This window comes from Glandiceps talaboti, chromosome 20 (assembly GCF_964340395.1).
Source record: "Glandiceps talaboti chromosome 20, keGlaTala1.1, whole genome shotgun sequence".
Taxonomy (NCBI): Eukaryota; Metazoa; Hemichordata; class Enteropneusta; family Spengelidae; genus Glandiceps; species Glandiceps talaboti.
In genome coordinates, this window is record NC_135568.1 from 11,674,900 (window position 1) to 11,691,590 (window position 16,691).

Consider the following 16,691-nt stretch of genomic DNA (forward strand, 5'->3'; position numbering starts at 1 on the left):
TTAAATTTATTTCTACCCTTGGTACTCAGATTTACTAATTTAGCCAAGGGAACTGTTTCAGCTACAGTTTTCTATTGATTTCCGTTGGTCTGAAAGACGACCATCTTGTAAATCTGGTAGTCTACATGTAGATGTGTTGTTTAGCAGGTGTGTGTCTATGGGTCCTGGACTACTGATAGTTTTCATTTTAACACTTTACCTTTGTCAGAGTAGCTATGTGAATTATTTCACTTACAATTTTCTATTGATTTCCATTAGTCAAACAGATTACCAGCTTATGATAATAAAAATAATATATATTTTATTATCCAAACAAAATTTGGTAATTGAAATACAAATGGCACTTGTGCAACACCCACATGCCCTAGAGTCAAAGCAGGAGGAAACTGGAGTTCAGATTGGATGACATTAAGTTGATTAACTCGATGATACCATTATTTCATTCTTACAAGCCAGACCACATTTTTCTGCTGATGCAATAACATTTGTACGGGGGCGTCTGTTAAGTGCTTCCGTAAAGAGGCTAAGTCTATGATGATGCTTTATTTTTACACATTAGCAAAAATATTTAATTAAATGTAGATATTTTTGCAACTATCAACTTTACCATTTTACAGTCTTCAACTGGTTCCCAAAGACTAATTTTATGAATTACTGCATTGTGTGTTGGTACATTCAGAAGATGTTATGAATTTAGTCAGTATTTGTTGCTTCATTTTAGTGAAATGTTATCTTTGTTGAAAATTCCCACCTTTACTGTACATAAGAGGGAACTGTGTATGAGAAAATCCAGTTACGGAAAGAAAAATACTTTACGGAAAATGAAAAAAGAAATAACACCCCTTCTCCCACCCCAAAAAGAGAAATACATGAATTTGAGCCATTCTTACACTAGATTTTTAATTAAATTGTTTATCAACATTAATGTTTGAATGGGAGAGAATTAAAAAAACCTTCCCTCACTTGGAAAAAAAATGAATAGAAAAAACAAATTGAATAAATGAAATTACGCTGATTCGTACATCAGGTTTTAATCAGATTGTTTATCAACGGTTTCTAGAATGGGAAAGATTTAACCCCCCACCCCCACCCCCAGGCAAAACAAAACAAAAAAACTCAAAAACTAAGCAACCCCCCCAAAAATACTCGAATAGAAAATAATAGTATGTAATTGTACTGATTATTACATCAGCTATTGATCAAATTGTGTACCAATTGTATTTAGAATGCGAAACTATCACCCCTGAAAAAATGAAAGTAAATTAAATATGATATTGAGTTGATTCCTACATTACATTTTAATCAGATTGTATTCCAGTAGTACTATTAGAATGCAAAAGGATTAGAACAAGTATTTTATTGTTATGTTTAGTAAGACCACTCAGTCTTAGAAAGTTTTAGAATTACCAAGGTCATATTTTCAACATTCACCTAGTAGATAATTTTCAAATTTGTTTCATTTGATTGAACTGTACAAATGTGCAATCCAAACTGTTCTATTTCCTGAACTATTCAGATGTGTAGTGTGTGCTTATTTATGTGGATAAGTGTTTATTTTCTGTCATCATTTAAAGTAAGCAAGAAAGAAAGAATGTAGAAATGAAAAGTATGTGTGTGCATCTGTGCACACATACACACATATATATAATTATATATGTGTGTATGTGAATGTCTATGTATGTGCAGGTGTGTGTGTGTGTGTGTGTGTGTGTGTGTGTGTGTGTGTGTGTGTGCGTGTGTGTGCGTGTGTGTGTGTGTGTGTGTGTGTGTGTGTGTGTGTGTGTTTGTGTGTGTGTGTGTTGAAATAGAACTCTATAATTCAACAGCAATTTGGATGTTTTTAAGGACACCGATAAATGCACTATATAACTAATATATTTTAACTGAAATTTGTGCAAGGCACACACATATACACACCCCACCCCACCCCATCCCATCCCACCCCACCCATGTTCTTGATTTTATTCTTATATTTTCTGCACATGTATATATGTGTATGTATGTGTCTGTCTACGTATGTGCACGTGTGTGTGTATACACAAATGTATCTGTCCACATTAATTATTATGTGTGCACATTGTGTGTGAGTATGGCTATCTGTGTGTGCGTGCATGCTGCGTGCGCGTGTACACCATTAAATCTGTATGTAAGCACAGACATTGATTATTACTATGTCTGTGATACAAGGTAAACATCCTTGTATGCATGGATACAAAGATGATGGGTTGAAATGCAGTTGAGTACAGTAATTTGGGACCCTGGGACATCCATAGTGGGAGTATTCACTTGAGCATTAGAATAAAATGAATGTACACATACTGAAAAGTGGTGTGTTCAGTGACTTAAAGTGGCCATATGGACGAGGATTGTGTATTTTATTTTTATTTTTTATGTATAAAAATTTTTTTTCATAACTTCCTACTTGAAAAACCAATGTAATACAACATATGCAAAGTCCTTGTTTGTAACTCAATATTACAAAACTTGAATAGATGTATGAAATGTTTGTTATTGTAGTACGTGCAATAACAAAACATTTAAAACATTTTTAGCTTTTTGCAAGGTATTGAGTTACAAACACAGTCTTGGTCTATGTTGTTTCACATTGATTTTTCAAGTAGGAAGGAAGTTATGAAAAAATTGTTTTATAAATAAAAAATCCAAAGTAAATACCTAATGCTCATCCATATGGCCACTTTTTGATATAGATGTATGGTTGATGTTTGTTAATCAAGAACATGGGTGGGGTGGGGTGGGGTGGGGTTGGTATATGCGTGTGCCTTGCTTAAATTTCAGTTAAAACTGTGTAAAATATATTAATTATTTAGTGCATTTATTGGTGTCCTTTAAAACATCCAAATTGCTGTTGAATTATAGTGTTCAATTTCCTTTTACAAGTTTCCTATATTTCACATGAAATGATACAATTAAATATAGAGACTGTCCAATCTCTTTAATTTATAAAAAGGTTGATATGTTCAACTTCCTTTTAATATCAAAACTTGTCTTTGATTTGATTTTAAAAAAACTATTACCGGTATAAGACTTTGTTTGAAGTTTCAAATCTGTACTCATGTGTGGTTTGTGAAGTGCTATGAGAAACTAGCAATTGTTTTTTATAAGGCTGGTTTTCCAATAAGGTTTAAAAAAAATTGCTTTGTTCCAGTTACCTGACCCCATCTAGTTTTTCACTGCTGACCCTAAACTTTTTTCTACATATTTGAGTAAAAAATAATAAAATAGCGAAAATTGTGAAGTCTCGCCAGAAATAGTGGGTGTTGAAACTGACATCAACTTAAAAAGTCTATATAAAACTGTTCTTCCAATCTGTACATGTAATGGCTGTACATCTGATAGGAAGAAACCAATAACACAGAGACCACAATGGAAAACATAACTACCTGAACTAGACACTCATGCATGGAGAAAAAAAATGTAGTAAAATAAAATAAAAATCTACCTACCCCACCTATTCTAAAATTGAGCGCAATTGGAACCACACAATTTTTTTTATTAGGTCTAAAGAACAATAGATATATTTAAAAAAGGGGTGATATGATTATAAAAATAGACCTTAATCCTTTGATTCCAACCAACATAAATTAATATATTCCAGAAAAATTACAAAAATTGTTGAAAAATGTTGTTGTCAGTTGTCGTACATAACTAACAGGAGTACATTAGCTATACAAAAATATTCACATTGTATGATAAAACAAGGATTAAAATAATATGATTAATACAAGGATAATATAATACTCAAACTCAAACCTAAATAAATTTATAAGTTCAAAATTATTGCACAAAAACAAAAATATCTGATCATATAATTTAGTTGTCAGTTGCTAATGCCCTGAACTGACAAAATATATCAGATTCTATATATATAATATAGATAGCATGATGTGTCTGCATGCTATTTGCAGCTGGACAGTGCATACCAGAGATTCCGTTTATAGACAACTATTAGCTGACACCACAAATTCAGATAAGATGATACTCACTTGGTTGATGAAGGCTATGTGGTAATGGCTGCACCATCTTGTGTTACTAAATCGTCATATTTTTACACCATGTAATACTTTCCAGTTCAAGCTGGTCACTGTCCTTGTGAAACTTATGAAACTCTGCCCTGGCCTCATGTTAATTTCTTACGACTGACTCAGCCACACAGAATAAAAAATTGTGTCTTGTGAAATGTATATGTAAGAGTCAGAATACTGTATGTACTTTTGATATTGATATTTTGGGAGCTGAGGTTTTTCTTTTTGGGAACTGCCCTGGCCTCATTTGATATTTTCTTTCACTCGGACAAACAGAAAAACAAATTTGTTGCTTGTTCTGTGATATGTGAAAGTTTGAGAATAGTTTGGCTTTTGATGTAAATTTTGTGGGGGAAGCTGAGAAAAAAATTAAGTTCATATACCTCATAAAAATGTGTTGCTTGTGAAAGTTTCAGAATAAGGTGTCTACTTTTGGTTTTGAAATTTTGGAGGCCTAGAAAAAAGTGAAGTTTTGTACAGTTTTCCATATGGTAATCTTTGTCAAAAGTTGTTGCTTATTCCTAAATATGTTGAAATTTTAAGAATAAATTGTGCATTTGTGGTACTGAAATTGGAAGCTGAACAAAAAGAAATTGATGTATTTTTCTATTAGAAATTTTGAAATATGTTGAGACATGTATGTGACTTTCTTCTAAATTTTCTGACATGTTGTGATTACAACTCTGTGTAAAGAAGAAAAATGCTTGAGTAGATCGTAGAGTTTATAGTCTCTGAGTTTATGATGGTTTCAGTTGACTGGGTTGATCCTTCAGACCGACCTTGGTCAAGTCAAGCTAGTCAGTTCACATCAATTGACTTTTAAACTTTACATGTATTTACCACTTGAGTAAATTGACACTATGCATTGTATATTCATGACTTGGATGAAATCTGTCTACTATTTACTTTGTGTTTTTTTTTTGTTGAGAAGTTGTACGTCAATGGCGCAGTATTAAATCATTGTATATAGACATTGAGATTTGGGCTGATCTTTTGATTTGTTGGGTCTCTGTGTTATAAAGTCCTTTTACTTATATAGTTTTACACTACAGTGTCCACAGTTGTAGGTTTTTTGTTTGTTTCGAAACAAAACTACCCTCAGCCTTGTTCTGATTTTAAAATGACTTCAGTGTGGTTTTTATAATACTGCGTGAGCAGTGAGGTGTGTATTACATGATTATAATTTAGATATAAACTTAGCAGATGACAGACTTGATGATCAGAAAACATAAACATATAAGGTTATAGGGTTACCTTATTTGGTTGCAAGGTTACCTTATATGGTTGTGAGACTGCCTTATATGGGAGATGCTGTTGAATATTAACTTATGTGGGTTTGTGTAATTGGGGCCCCCAGTGACTATATAGATAAAGTGTTGGAGTAGTTTTCTTCAGTGCGGTGTAGGCTGTGTTAGTGTGAGCGTGGTATGGCACCATTACCTCAACCCTGCAAGTAGCATTTTGTTTGTGTTAGATCACCGTTCTGAAGGGATAAAACGATTGTTTTATATTTACGAAGAAGAAGAAAAAAGAAACGGCAATGGCCGAACGACAAGACCAAATTCAAGAAACTCAAGTGCCACTACCTGTGACAACAATCTCGACCATTGCGATACAGGCTGGAGAAGCAAAGATTGTTTTAGCCATACTAAGAGTAAGTTATGGCCTTCTGTTGAATACAACAGAATAGAGCTATCTTAGGCATGTACATTGGTATGTTGACTCTGACAAGGAGACTTTGCAGTCTGTATGCATTCATATTGATGTCTCTTGTGTGTTTTACAGGAATTAATAAGTGCTGATAAAGTTTAATCTTATAGCATCAAAGGGGTTTGTTTGGACAGTGATTGAAGTAGGAAAGCCCTGCAAAGTTTACACATGGAAGTTGGCTATTAGAGTTAGGGTCAAGATACCTTACTGTATAACTGCCTGCAGTGCGTCACTGGCTGCATTCCTTAACCATGTAGGGATGATAATTTTAGCAATATCACAGGAGATGAACGTCTCTGTCTGGCATCCAATTTAAGAAAGGCTTGCTAAAGTTTAAAACAATTGCAATTTCTTTAAATATGTGTATAATGATGTGAAAAGATTTAAAGATTGATTACTAAAAAGAACTTGTAGAATTGTGCTGGTATATGGGGTGATAATTTTAGCAATTTTACGGGAGATGAAAAGTCTGTCCGGCATCTAATTTAATAAAGGCTTACCTACTTACGTATAAATGAATTTTTAATTTCTTCAAATATATCTATAAATTATATAAAATTTAAAAAAAAGATTTTAAGAATTATTGCTACAGAAAATTTTTCAATGAAGAAGTGTGTTAGGGATGATATATTTAGCAACACCATTGAAGCCGAAGTCTTTGTCTGACTTCCAAATTAATAAAGTTTTACCAAGTACTTTTTAATATCAACAAATGCGACTGGAAATTTTTTTGACATTTTTAGATCTATAGAAGAAAAGAACTTATAGAAATATATCGGCATAAAAGAGATAGGGAATATAGCAACACCACTGAAGACAAAGTATCTGTCTGGCTTTTAAATTAACAAAATCTTGCCATATTGTACAAGAATGTTAAGTTCTTCAAATATGTTTATAATAATATGAAATTAAAAAATATTCAAAATCAAGAAGAGAACTAGGGATGTTATCATTACTTTGTCAAAATTTTAAAGAACGTTTATAGAAAAATACTATAACACTTAACAGTAGACAGATTTTTAGGTATGATATACAAATAGCTACATTACTGAGAATGAAAGTGTCTGACTTGCTTCAGCATTTCTCTGTTAACTTTTAAGAGCTTTTGTAGACAAAGAATTGAAAAGTGGATAAGTAATTAGGGATGATATAAATAGCTACATTACTGGGAGTGAAAGTGTCTGACTTGCTTTCAAATCACTGTCTTGCAAATTATATATTAATTTTAAATTTCCTGTTATTTGAATGCCGACATGGAATACTTCTTGTCAAAATTTTAAGAACGTTTGTAGAAAAAAGATCGGAAAGTGAATAAATAATTAGGGTGATATAAATAGCCGCTTTGTTGAGAGTGAAAGTGTCTGATTTGCTTCTAAATTAACAAAATCTTGCAAAATATATGTTAGTTTTTAATTTCCTCACTTATTTGAATACAACTTGCTCATTTATTTGTCGAACTTTTAAGAAATTTTTTGGAAAAAGACTAAAAAATAATTAGGATTGATATAAATAACTAAATTACTGAGAACTAAAGTTTCTGACTTGCTCCTAAATCAACAAAGTCTTTCATAATATTTATTAGTCTTAAATTTCCTCAATTATTTATCAGTTAACGTTAAAATTATTCATGAAGAATTCGGCCGTCTGTTAAAATACAGAAAGATGACTTACTGGTTAGTCATAGCTTTGTTATCCAACCAGGGTTTCTAGTTTCTGATAACATGTCAGGGTTAAAGTTCATAGGACATTCAATATTTTGTTTCAAACTGAAACTGTAACATTTTCATATCTTGATATTTTTATATCCTGGTAGTATGTATATTTTATGATTCATGAGCAACTTTTGAAAAAGTATATTATCATATAACCATTTCTAGTATATGCTAATATCAATAAAAAGACCAAGATTTTATTGAAAAAGTTGTCTTTTCTGGCAATATAGTCTAGTGTCAAGTGAACAAGGTAGTTTGTAGCTTTAGTATATGTTCATCTGTATAGAATAGGAGAGCTCATATTCTAGACTTGTTTGGCCCAGTCCTTGTTTTCTACATTGTAGAGCAGGGCAGTAGGGATTTCAGGCAAGCATAGTTTATCCTACTGTAGAACTACTCTCCAACAGAGAGATCGTAGACAAGCCCACACATACAGTTCTAGATTAAGCTAACTATTAAACCTGCAAATTTCACAGATCTCACATATCCAGAGTTTAATAGGATTAGATCTGTTATTTTAGGACAACTTTATCTTGTTGGCCAACTTCACATAATAGACGTCTCCAACCATTCTCATTATCTCTTTGAATCATACTATCTCTGCATCTGAACTATAATATATGAATTTAGCTAGTAGTAAATGGCTATAATTTCAGTATGTTGTGGATACTTCGGTATGCCAGCACTATCTCTTAGACCAACCTTAACCTGTAATATGTGAATTCCTAGCTAGTTCCAAACTAGTCCTGCTTGCAGATGCAATAAGTCATAACTACACTTAAATTCTGGTCGTTCTTCACGTGATGGAGAATAGAGAGGCAATGTCAGAATAGAGTCTTGAATTACTCAGTCTGCAAGCAGGACTAGTTTCTGAGCAGTTATTATTTCAGTATGTTGTGGATACTTTGGTATGCCTAAACACTATCTCGTATGCCAACCTTAACCTGAAATTTGTGAATTCCTAGCTAGGTCCAAACTAGTCTCACTTGCTAATGGAGTAAGTCCAGACTGAATTCTGACCTTTCTTCACATTATTGAGAGATGGGCAATGTCAGGATTGAGTCCTAACTTTCTTTAGTGTGCAAGCAAGACTAGTTTCTGACAGAGTTATATATAATTCCATTGTGTTGTGGATACTTTGGTATGCCTATATATCTCTTACATCAACCTCTAATGTGTGTACAGAACAAGTGGTACAATTGTAAGTAACTTGTCAATATTTGGCCTTCTCTCAAAAAGATGTCAGGAAACCCAATACACCTGGGTATTTAGTAATACAAGAATCAGGACAAAGCAAAATAATAGGGCTAGACCATCAAAATCCCAAAGGATAACCCTGGCTAGTTTTTTCACATAGGTGTGATGGGAATGTCAAAGGTCAAACTGAATAGCTGCTGTAATTCCTATATAATGACATGGCAAATCTTTGTTGTATGTCCGTAAAGCAATTACCCAATCATGACCTTTGTTACTAGGTCATTAATTTAAATTCCATCACATCAAAAGTCCAGGGTAGTGATATGTAAATGACTTGTAGAACGATGACTCTCATCATGTGTTTTATACTACAAGGCTAGGCTTGGCTAGTTGGTTTCGTGGAGAGACTAAACTAGCTGTTTTGACAATTTTGTTCATCCAAATACATTGTATATGGGCAATAGCATTGTCAAGCTAAGTCTCTAGCCCAGAGATAGTCTAGAGGCTATCCATGTCTTTAAATCTGAAGATCTCCTACCAGTCTTTAAGGATTCAAACCCATGGATAGCCTCTTGACTAGCCCAGACACTGGTCTCACTGTCTAACATTACCTTTCAAACCCAATATAGAATAGAATAGAATAGAATAGAATCTTTATTAAGAAAACTATGTTTCTTCATTGGATTTTCTGCAATAAGTATTTGGTTCTAAAACAAACTAGTAAATATATAAACTACAGTAATAATAGTTAAATAAGGTGAAAGTTTAAACTTAGGTTTGATAAATGTAACAGATAATATCTTTTACTCTGCAGAGTTTCTTTCCTTTTGATAAGTGCTGATTTTATGAAAGTTGTCAGTGCCATAAGAATGTGTATTTGATCAGAGTTAAAAAGAGTAATATATTTTGTTTCATTGTCTAGCTCTTTGAAATTACTTGGCCTAGACCACTGATTGCACAATATATGTCAGGTGACATTTGCTCCATACCACCCACCCCCACCCCCCACCCCCACCCCCACCCCACCCCAGCATTTACCTTTTGACAAGTACAAATCATGGACATGGTCTCTGAACTTTCTTGTTTAAAAATTGTTGGCAGAAATTGTAATTTGTGGTGTCCATGTACCTGTAAAACAAGAACCAATTAGTACATCTGTCAACAGTTAAAGTTTAACTTTGTGTATATAGACATTCTTTCAAATCTGATTATGATCTGGTAATTTCTGTAGTCACTGCTCCTGTAAGTGATCCCTCAATTTATATGGTGAAGGACATTATCACTATCACAATGGTTGATGCATTTAGGTTGGTAAAATGTAGAGGGGGGGGGGGAGGGGTGGGGGGGGGGAGGGAGGTAGTGAGAGGGAAGGATGAAGGACATTTTCAGAATGGTTGATGTGTTTAGGTCTGTAAAATGTAGATGGGGTGGGGGGGGGGTGAAGGACATTGTCAGAATGGTGGGGGTTGAGAGAGGGATGGATGGTAATAATAATGATAATAATAGTACTTTATTGTCATATGTATTGTACAATGAAATTTGTAGTGGTTATGCGAAAAAAAAACCCCATTTCAAACAACAATATTTACAGATTACTAAAAACAGAATACATTCAGTAGAGACAGAACACTACAATAAAATTATGACTCTCTCTGGTGAGAAAATTTACCAAATATTTAACTGATTCTGAGTGATTTGCTTCATCAAAATTGTCATATAACTTGGACCAATTTTATAGTTATATATGCAGCCATCCGTAATCCAATTTATGATGTACTCTCAATGAAAACATGACTCAAATTTTAACACCTCACTGTGACAGCTTCATCAGACCTCTGTCACAGTAAGTTACTTCTAGTCTTTTGTAATCATGGAGTGTCTATCATAAAGTGGATACGCATGATACATGCTATCTAATTTATTAGAGTATAAGATATGTCATGTTGTTGAGCCCTATCAGGTGAGTAGTGGCTGATAGCCTGGCATGCATGTCGTATTGTACAGACTGTCCAATTTATTTAACTGTGGAATTTGTCTTTCTGATAAGTATTGTCGACCTGGACCAAGCGAAAGCTCAATGCTAAAACTTTGAATTGTGTGTTGTAACCTCTTCAGTAGTCTGGATACCAATGTGGTGAGTGGAGGTGTAAATCGTAATGATACTGTATAGGAACTAGACTGTGAGTGGGGGTGTAAATTGTAACAATACTGTATAGGAACTAGACTGTGAGTGGAGGTGTAAATGGTAACGATACTGTATAGGAACTAGACTGAGTGGAGGTGTAAATGGTAATGATACTGTATAGGAACTAGACTACCTGTTCAAGGTATTTGATCTGCCAAGCTGATGAACAGTTTGGTTAAACATCGTTAGAGTTAAATACTGCATTAAAAATATGCAGCCAGTGACTGTGAGTCGAGACGTTCCATTGATTAATTGATTTGACTCTTTCTGTAATCTCATAAATTCTATGAAACAGAATTTTTGTGAAATCTTTGTCATTTTACTAAACTTCTAAGAAAAAAAGAAGAAAATTCCAAGCAAAACAATTCACTTATTTATCAAATATAATGAATAAAAAATGGAAGAAAATAAGGACTTTGCCCAAAGAATGTAGAGGAGATAATGATAATATGATACAAGGATATAAATGTTAGGTATTTAGTAAATTTGAAATATGTTAAGAGAAAAAAAAATAAAATAAAAAAGTGTGATCAAAATATGACTAATTATTTTTGGTTATAAATATTCTAAAAAAAGAGAAGGGAAAGAGTAAGAGAGAAGGGACATGGGAGGGGTTGGGGGTTAGAGGGTAGGGAAAGAAAAAGGTGGGGAGAGAGTGAAGGAAGTGATACTGGGAAATACCTGTAGACTTGAAGGAGTAATGCTATTACACTATTTCAGCTATCCTAACTGTCATTTTGATTTTGTGAATTTTCAATGGCCATCTTGAGTGAAAATTTAAAAAAATCAAAGGGTTAGTTAGGATAGCTGAAATAGTGTAGTAGTGTTAGTCCATCAAGTCTACAGGTAGGCTACAGTTAGGATAGCTGAAATAGTGTAGTAGTGTTAGTCCTTCAAGTCTACAGGTAGGCTACAGTTAGGATAGCTGAAATAGTGTAGTAGTGTTAGTCCTTCAAGTCTACAGGTAGGCTACAGTTAGGATAGCTGAAATAGTGTAGTAGTGTTAGTCCTTCAAGTCTACAGGTAGGCTACAGTTAGGATAGCTGAAATAGTGTAGTAGTGTTAGTCCTTCAAGTCTACAGGTAGGCTACAGTTAGGATAGCTGAAATAGTGTAGTAGTGTTAGTCCTTCAAGTCTACAGGTAGGCTACAGTTAGGATAGCTGAAATAGTGTAGTAGTGTTAGTCCTTCAAGTCTACAGGTAGGCTAAAAGAGAAAGAGAGGTAGAGTGGGAATAAAAGAAAGAATGACAAGATAAAAGTCAAGGCTAATAGCTTATTATTAGTACCAGTTGATAAGTCTGTTGATCTATACATGGACCTATATTGCCTACATGTTGTAATGTTGAATTTGACAGCCAGCCAAAGCATGTTGTAAGAATTCCAGAGCCTTGCGTTCTCTGCTTAGTAACCTGTATAGATCTAAACATCTTGTTTGTTTATAGCAGTCACTGTCTTCAAAGAGATAAGTAATGGGAAAAACATTAGAATGAATCAGAGTCATTGAGAGACTTGCCTGTGACCTTTAGGCATAATGCCCCTAGGCAGTAACTGGTCATGAGCTCTGACTAGATAATAGTAATCCTACAAAATACTAAGTCTAAGCCAATAATAATAATAATAATATTTATTTCTTATAGAGCGCATTACATTAAAACAATCTCAATGCGCTGAACAAAAGTATAAAAGTAATTTATTGTATAGCACCAATGCTCTCAGACAAGCTATAGTCATTGTATACTGTACTGTATGTTACTTACAGAGATTTGATCTGCATAGCTTTTATCTTGAGGACAGTTGTTAGATAATGTAAGGCAGGAAAATGGTGACTGGGGAAGGTGGGATGGGGTGGGGTGGGTGATTGGGTAGGGTGGTGGTGTGAGATAGGGAATATGGTACCACTCTTACATATACCAAATCCAGGCCAATGTCCTCAGACAGGATACAGGCATGATAGATATTATGAAACTATAAAGGGTTATTGTGCCAATATAGGTCTGTGCTTAGAGTGATTATTGTATTACATTGTATCACTATAGCACTTTGAGCACAGTGTGAGACAGTTCTGCATTATATGTAATATGAAAACTTCATAGGAATTTATAGCAATAAAGTGCAGTTCAATATATACCTATACTGTACATTTGACAAGTCCTAAAGCTATGAGTAGGGCCATTATGCCATTACAAGTCTATGCTCAGGTAAATTATTATATAGTGCTTTGAGCACAGTGATAGCCTGGAATCCATGCGGATGGGGGTCTTGAATTCGTTATTTCCCCAAAATCAAAATTCAAAAATCCCCAATCGCCTGGATTCTATAGCTAATACAGTGTGGGAATTGCACTTGAGTATTTGTAACATGCAAACTATACTACATAGGAATTTAAAGTACTGGATAATATACTCATATTGTACATGTGACAAGTCCTACAGTGTGTTTGATAACCATATCTCCAGATAAGAAATGACCTACTATCAGACCAGGCTTGTGGTTTATTGACCTCATTGGTATTGTTGATAGCCAGTCACATTTGTCACAAAATATCACACCTCTTTGATAGGATGAAATCTCAGTAGCTTATGTCAGTTCAGTGTTTACCTTGTATGCCACGTTTTTTAACACAACTGAACTAATTTTGTGTATCAACTATGGTGTGTCAGTGTATTTGTGAAGATTGAGGACCCTGGTAACAGAAAGGGATAAAATGGTAAAACTTGCATAGCTCCCAATATATTGTACCATGAACTTGATGGGAACCCTGGTAAAATGATAGGAGAACTTAGGTAGATTTTTACCTGCTTACTGCCCTTAACAAAAACACTGGTAGAGAACCCTGGTAAAATGACAGGAGAACTCAGGTAGATTTTACCTGCTTTACTGCCCTTAACAAAAACACTGGTAAGGAACCCTGGTAAAATGACAGGAGAACTCAGGTAGATTTTTACTTGCTCACCGCCCTTAACAAAACACTGGTAGGGAACCCTGGTAAAATGACAGGAGAACTCAGGTAGATTTTTACCTACTTACTGCCCTTAACAAAAAACATTGGTAGGGAATCCTGGTAAAATGACAGGAGAACTCAGGTAGATTTTTACCTGCTTTAATACCACCCTTAAGAAAACACTGGTGTATTTCTAACAGTCTATGATCTTGTACTCATGATATATTCTCTTACATCACATTTTCATTACGTTAGGATAGGCTGGCTCTGTTTTTGATAAAGAATTATTGTTCAAAATGTTAAGTAAACTGTACATCTGTTAGGACTGTTTTACCAATGTTTTTGTACTCCATGGTGTATTTCATATCAATAACTAGAATTGTTGACATTAGTTTTGATATTTGATATCATAATATTTGATTTCAAAATATTAATGTTCACTATAAACCTTGTTGAAAACCATTTATGTAATCAGAATTGCCTTTGAAGATAAGCTAAAATGTATTCACATTGCAACCTCTATCCTACCAGGTCCCCAATTATACAGCTGGGTTGGCGAAGACATAATCATGGTTCAGATCTTGCCCAAGGACTTAAGCTATTCAGAAACACATAGCAATGCTATTGCATTGCTATGCAAATACCAATAGTACTGAGTACACACATTGCAAATAATCACTGGTACATACAATAGTACTGAGTATACACATTGCAAATAATCATTGGTACATACATGTATGTCATAATTTGTGTAGTCTAACGTATTTATTCTGTGTTCATTTTGCAGTCAACACAATGGGTTCGTGTGCGTGTACAAGAAATGACTCCTATTATGGTGGAGGTGGGCCACAACTTACAGGAGGCCCTCCGCCTACGACAACAACATCAAGACTTATTGCAGCAACTTACGGTATGTTTCAATTTTTTCAAAGTGATATAGTGCAAAAAGGGGGTGTTCATGAGAACGCTGTATTTAATTTGTACATTTATGATCAAGCAAAAGAATGGCAATATGCCAAATGATTGGCTTTGATCAGAAATGTATATGTTTCATACAGTCATCTCTATGACATACTGGCTTGACAATACATGTTCTGGTGAACAGACATTTTCAAGCTAAAGTCTAGAGGCTATCTGTGGCTTTGAATCACTTCTCATGCAAAGAGAGATCTTGTGATTTGAAGCCATGGATAACATGTAGACTATTTTTAAGCCAGACAGCCAAGTCTTGGTGCTATTATTTGTGCAGTATTCTAATCAATATTGCAGTCAATATTGAATTATCAAAATTGTTTGTAGATGATTGGCTAGGCTTTGTGTCCTGAGCTGGGATAACTGTCATCATGGAATCACCAGTGGTGGTGGTTGGTGGTGATAATGATGTTGGGGATGGGAAGGGGGTGGCTGTGGGAGCACTGTATTGCAGTATATATTTCAGCCAATATTGAATTATCAAAACTGTTTGTAGATGATTGACGAGACTTTGTGTCCTGAGCTGGGAGAACTGTCACCAGCACTTGGTGGTGATGATGTTAGGGGGAGGGGAGGGGTGGGGAGACAAGTACAACTTATCAGTCATAATATGGATACAATTTGGTCTTCACTATTTGTCTATTCTTGCCAAGCGTTGTCATGACATTGAGGTCAGGGTAATTTAAATATCAGGTCAAAGGGTAAAGGTCAATGTCACAATCAATAGATAACATGAAGTAATTTTGACATCTAATTAATGAAACATTAGTGGAGATTAAATGAGACTACTATGTAATTAACCAAACAGTTTGTGAAGGGGTGGGGGTGGGGGGGAGGGTGTAGCAGAGTGTGATAAATCAAATTTCTTTAGCAGCAATCTCTAGAGCAATGTTCTGTTCAGTAGCACACAATGTAGGCTTTGGCGAAGAAAATAAGTCTTCAGTTTTGTTTTGAAACAATCCAATTAATGCAAACAATATGGAAAGAAATTAAACAAAACTGCATTTGTGTTAAAAATATTTTTTTAAAATCCCCCCCCCCCCCCCCCCCCTAAAAAATTAAAGGTCACACGACTTGACCTGTGTCAACCAGAATATAACCAATGCCACAAATTGACATGAATGTGCTTTTATTTATTAAAAAAAACCATAACAGTCCCCCTCCCCTCCTCTATCAACCCCCCCCCCCCCAAACAACAACAAAAACCCAGGGTGCTAAAACTAGTTTAGTGTCAACCAGAATCGAACCAATGCCACATATTGACATGAAATGTCAGTTTATTTATCAAAACACAAAAACAAAGCAGAACAAAAAATCTCTAAATGAACTCCACCCCGCACTACCGCATCCCCCACCACATTCTAAAAAAGCCCGTCAGGAGATTAAAGCTAGTCTAATATCAACTAAAATCTAAGCAATATCACAAAGCTGACCGTGAAATGGACCAGATTACAGTCCACTTCTTGTATTCACACATGGACATCATTAGCATTATATATGCCTGGTGAGGTCATCTCTCTAACCAATATACAAACTGGTATTGCACTTTATTGACATAACTGATAATCACATAGTTGTAAGCACAGTGGGTTTTGACAACAAAGACCTGATAACCTTATCTGTATTAAGGCTTGGCTAAGTGATAAAAACCATTTCTAGCTTCAGTGAGGATTTCAACCATGGTGGTACAGGAAATGCCTTCATTTTGACAAGTCATATGAAGAAGCATGGTGAGGGGATGAATAAGGAGGTGGGAGGGGAGGGGGAGGGGAGAGGGTGTCTTACAGATATCTTATGTAGCTTCACAAATCATAGCCATTGATTTCTACTGCATTGCTATAGGAAAGGTTCATTGGTAGATACAAAACAGCTATTTTAGTGAAAAGATGCTCTGAGGACTATGAGATAGTCTAACTGTACTGGTACTCAC

General features: G+C 34.8%; 1 protein-coding gene across 1 annotated transcript in view; it reads left to right on the forward strand.

The window, feature by feature from the left end:
• The first annotated feature begins 5,451 nt into the window (after positions 1-5,451).
• The window catches only part of LOC144450678 (titin-like), a 450,019-nt gene continuing 438,779 nt past the window's right edge, over positions 5,452-16,691 (forward strand). The window contains exons 1-2 of the mRNA XM_078141331.1: positions 5,452-5,697; positions 14,577-14,699. Coding sequence (XP_077997457.1) covers positions 5,584-5,697; positions 14,577-14,699 — 237 coding nt within the window. The 5' untranslated portion in view covers positions 5,452-5,583. The remainder of the gene's footprint in view (positions 5,698-14,576; positions 14,700-16,691) is intronic.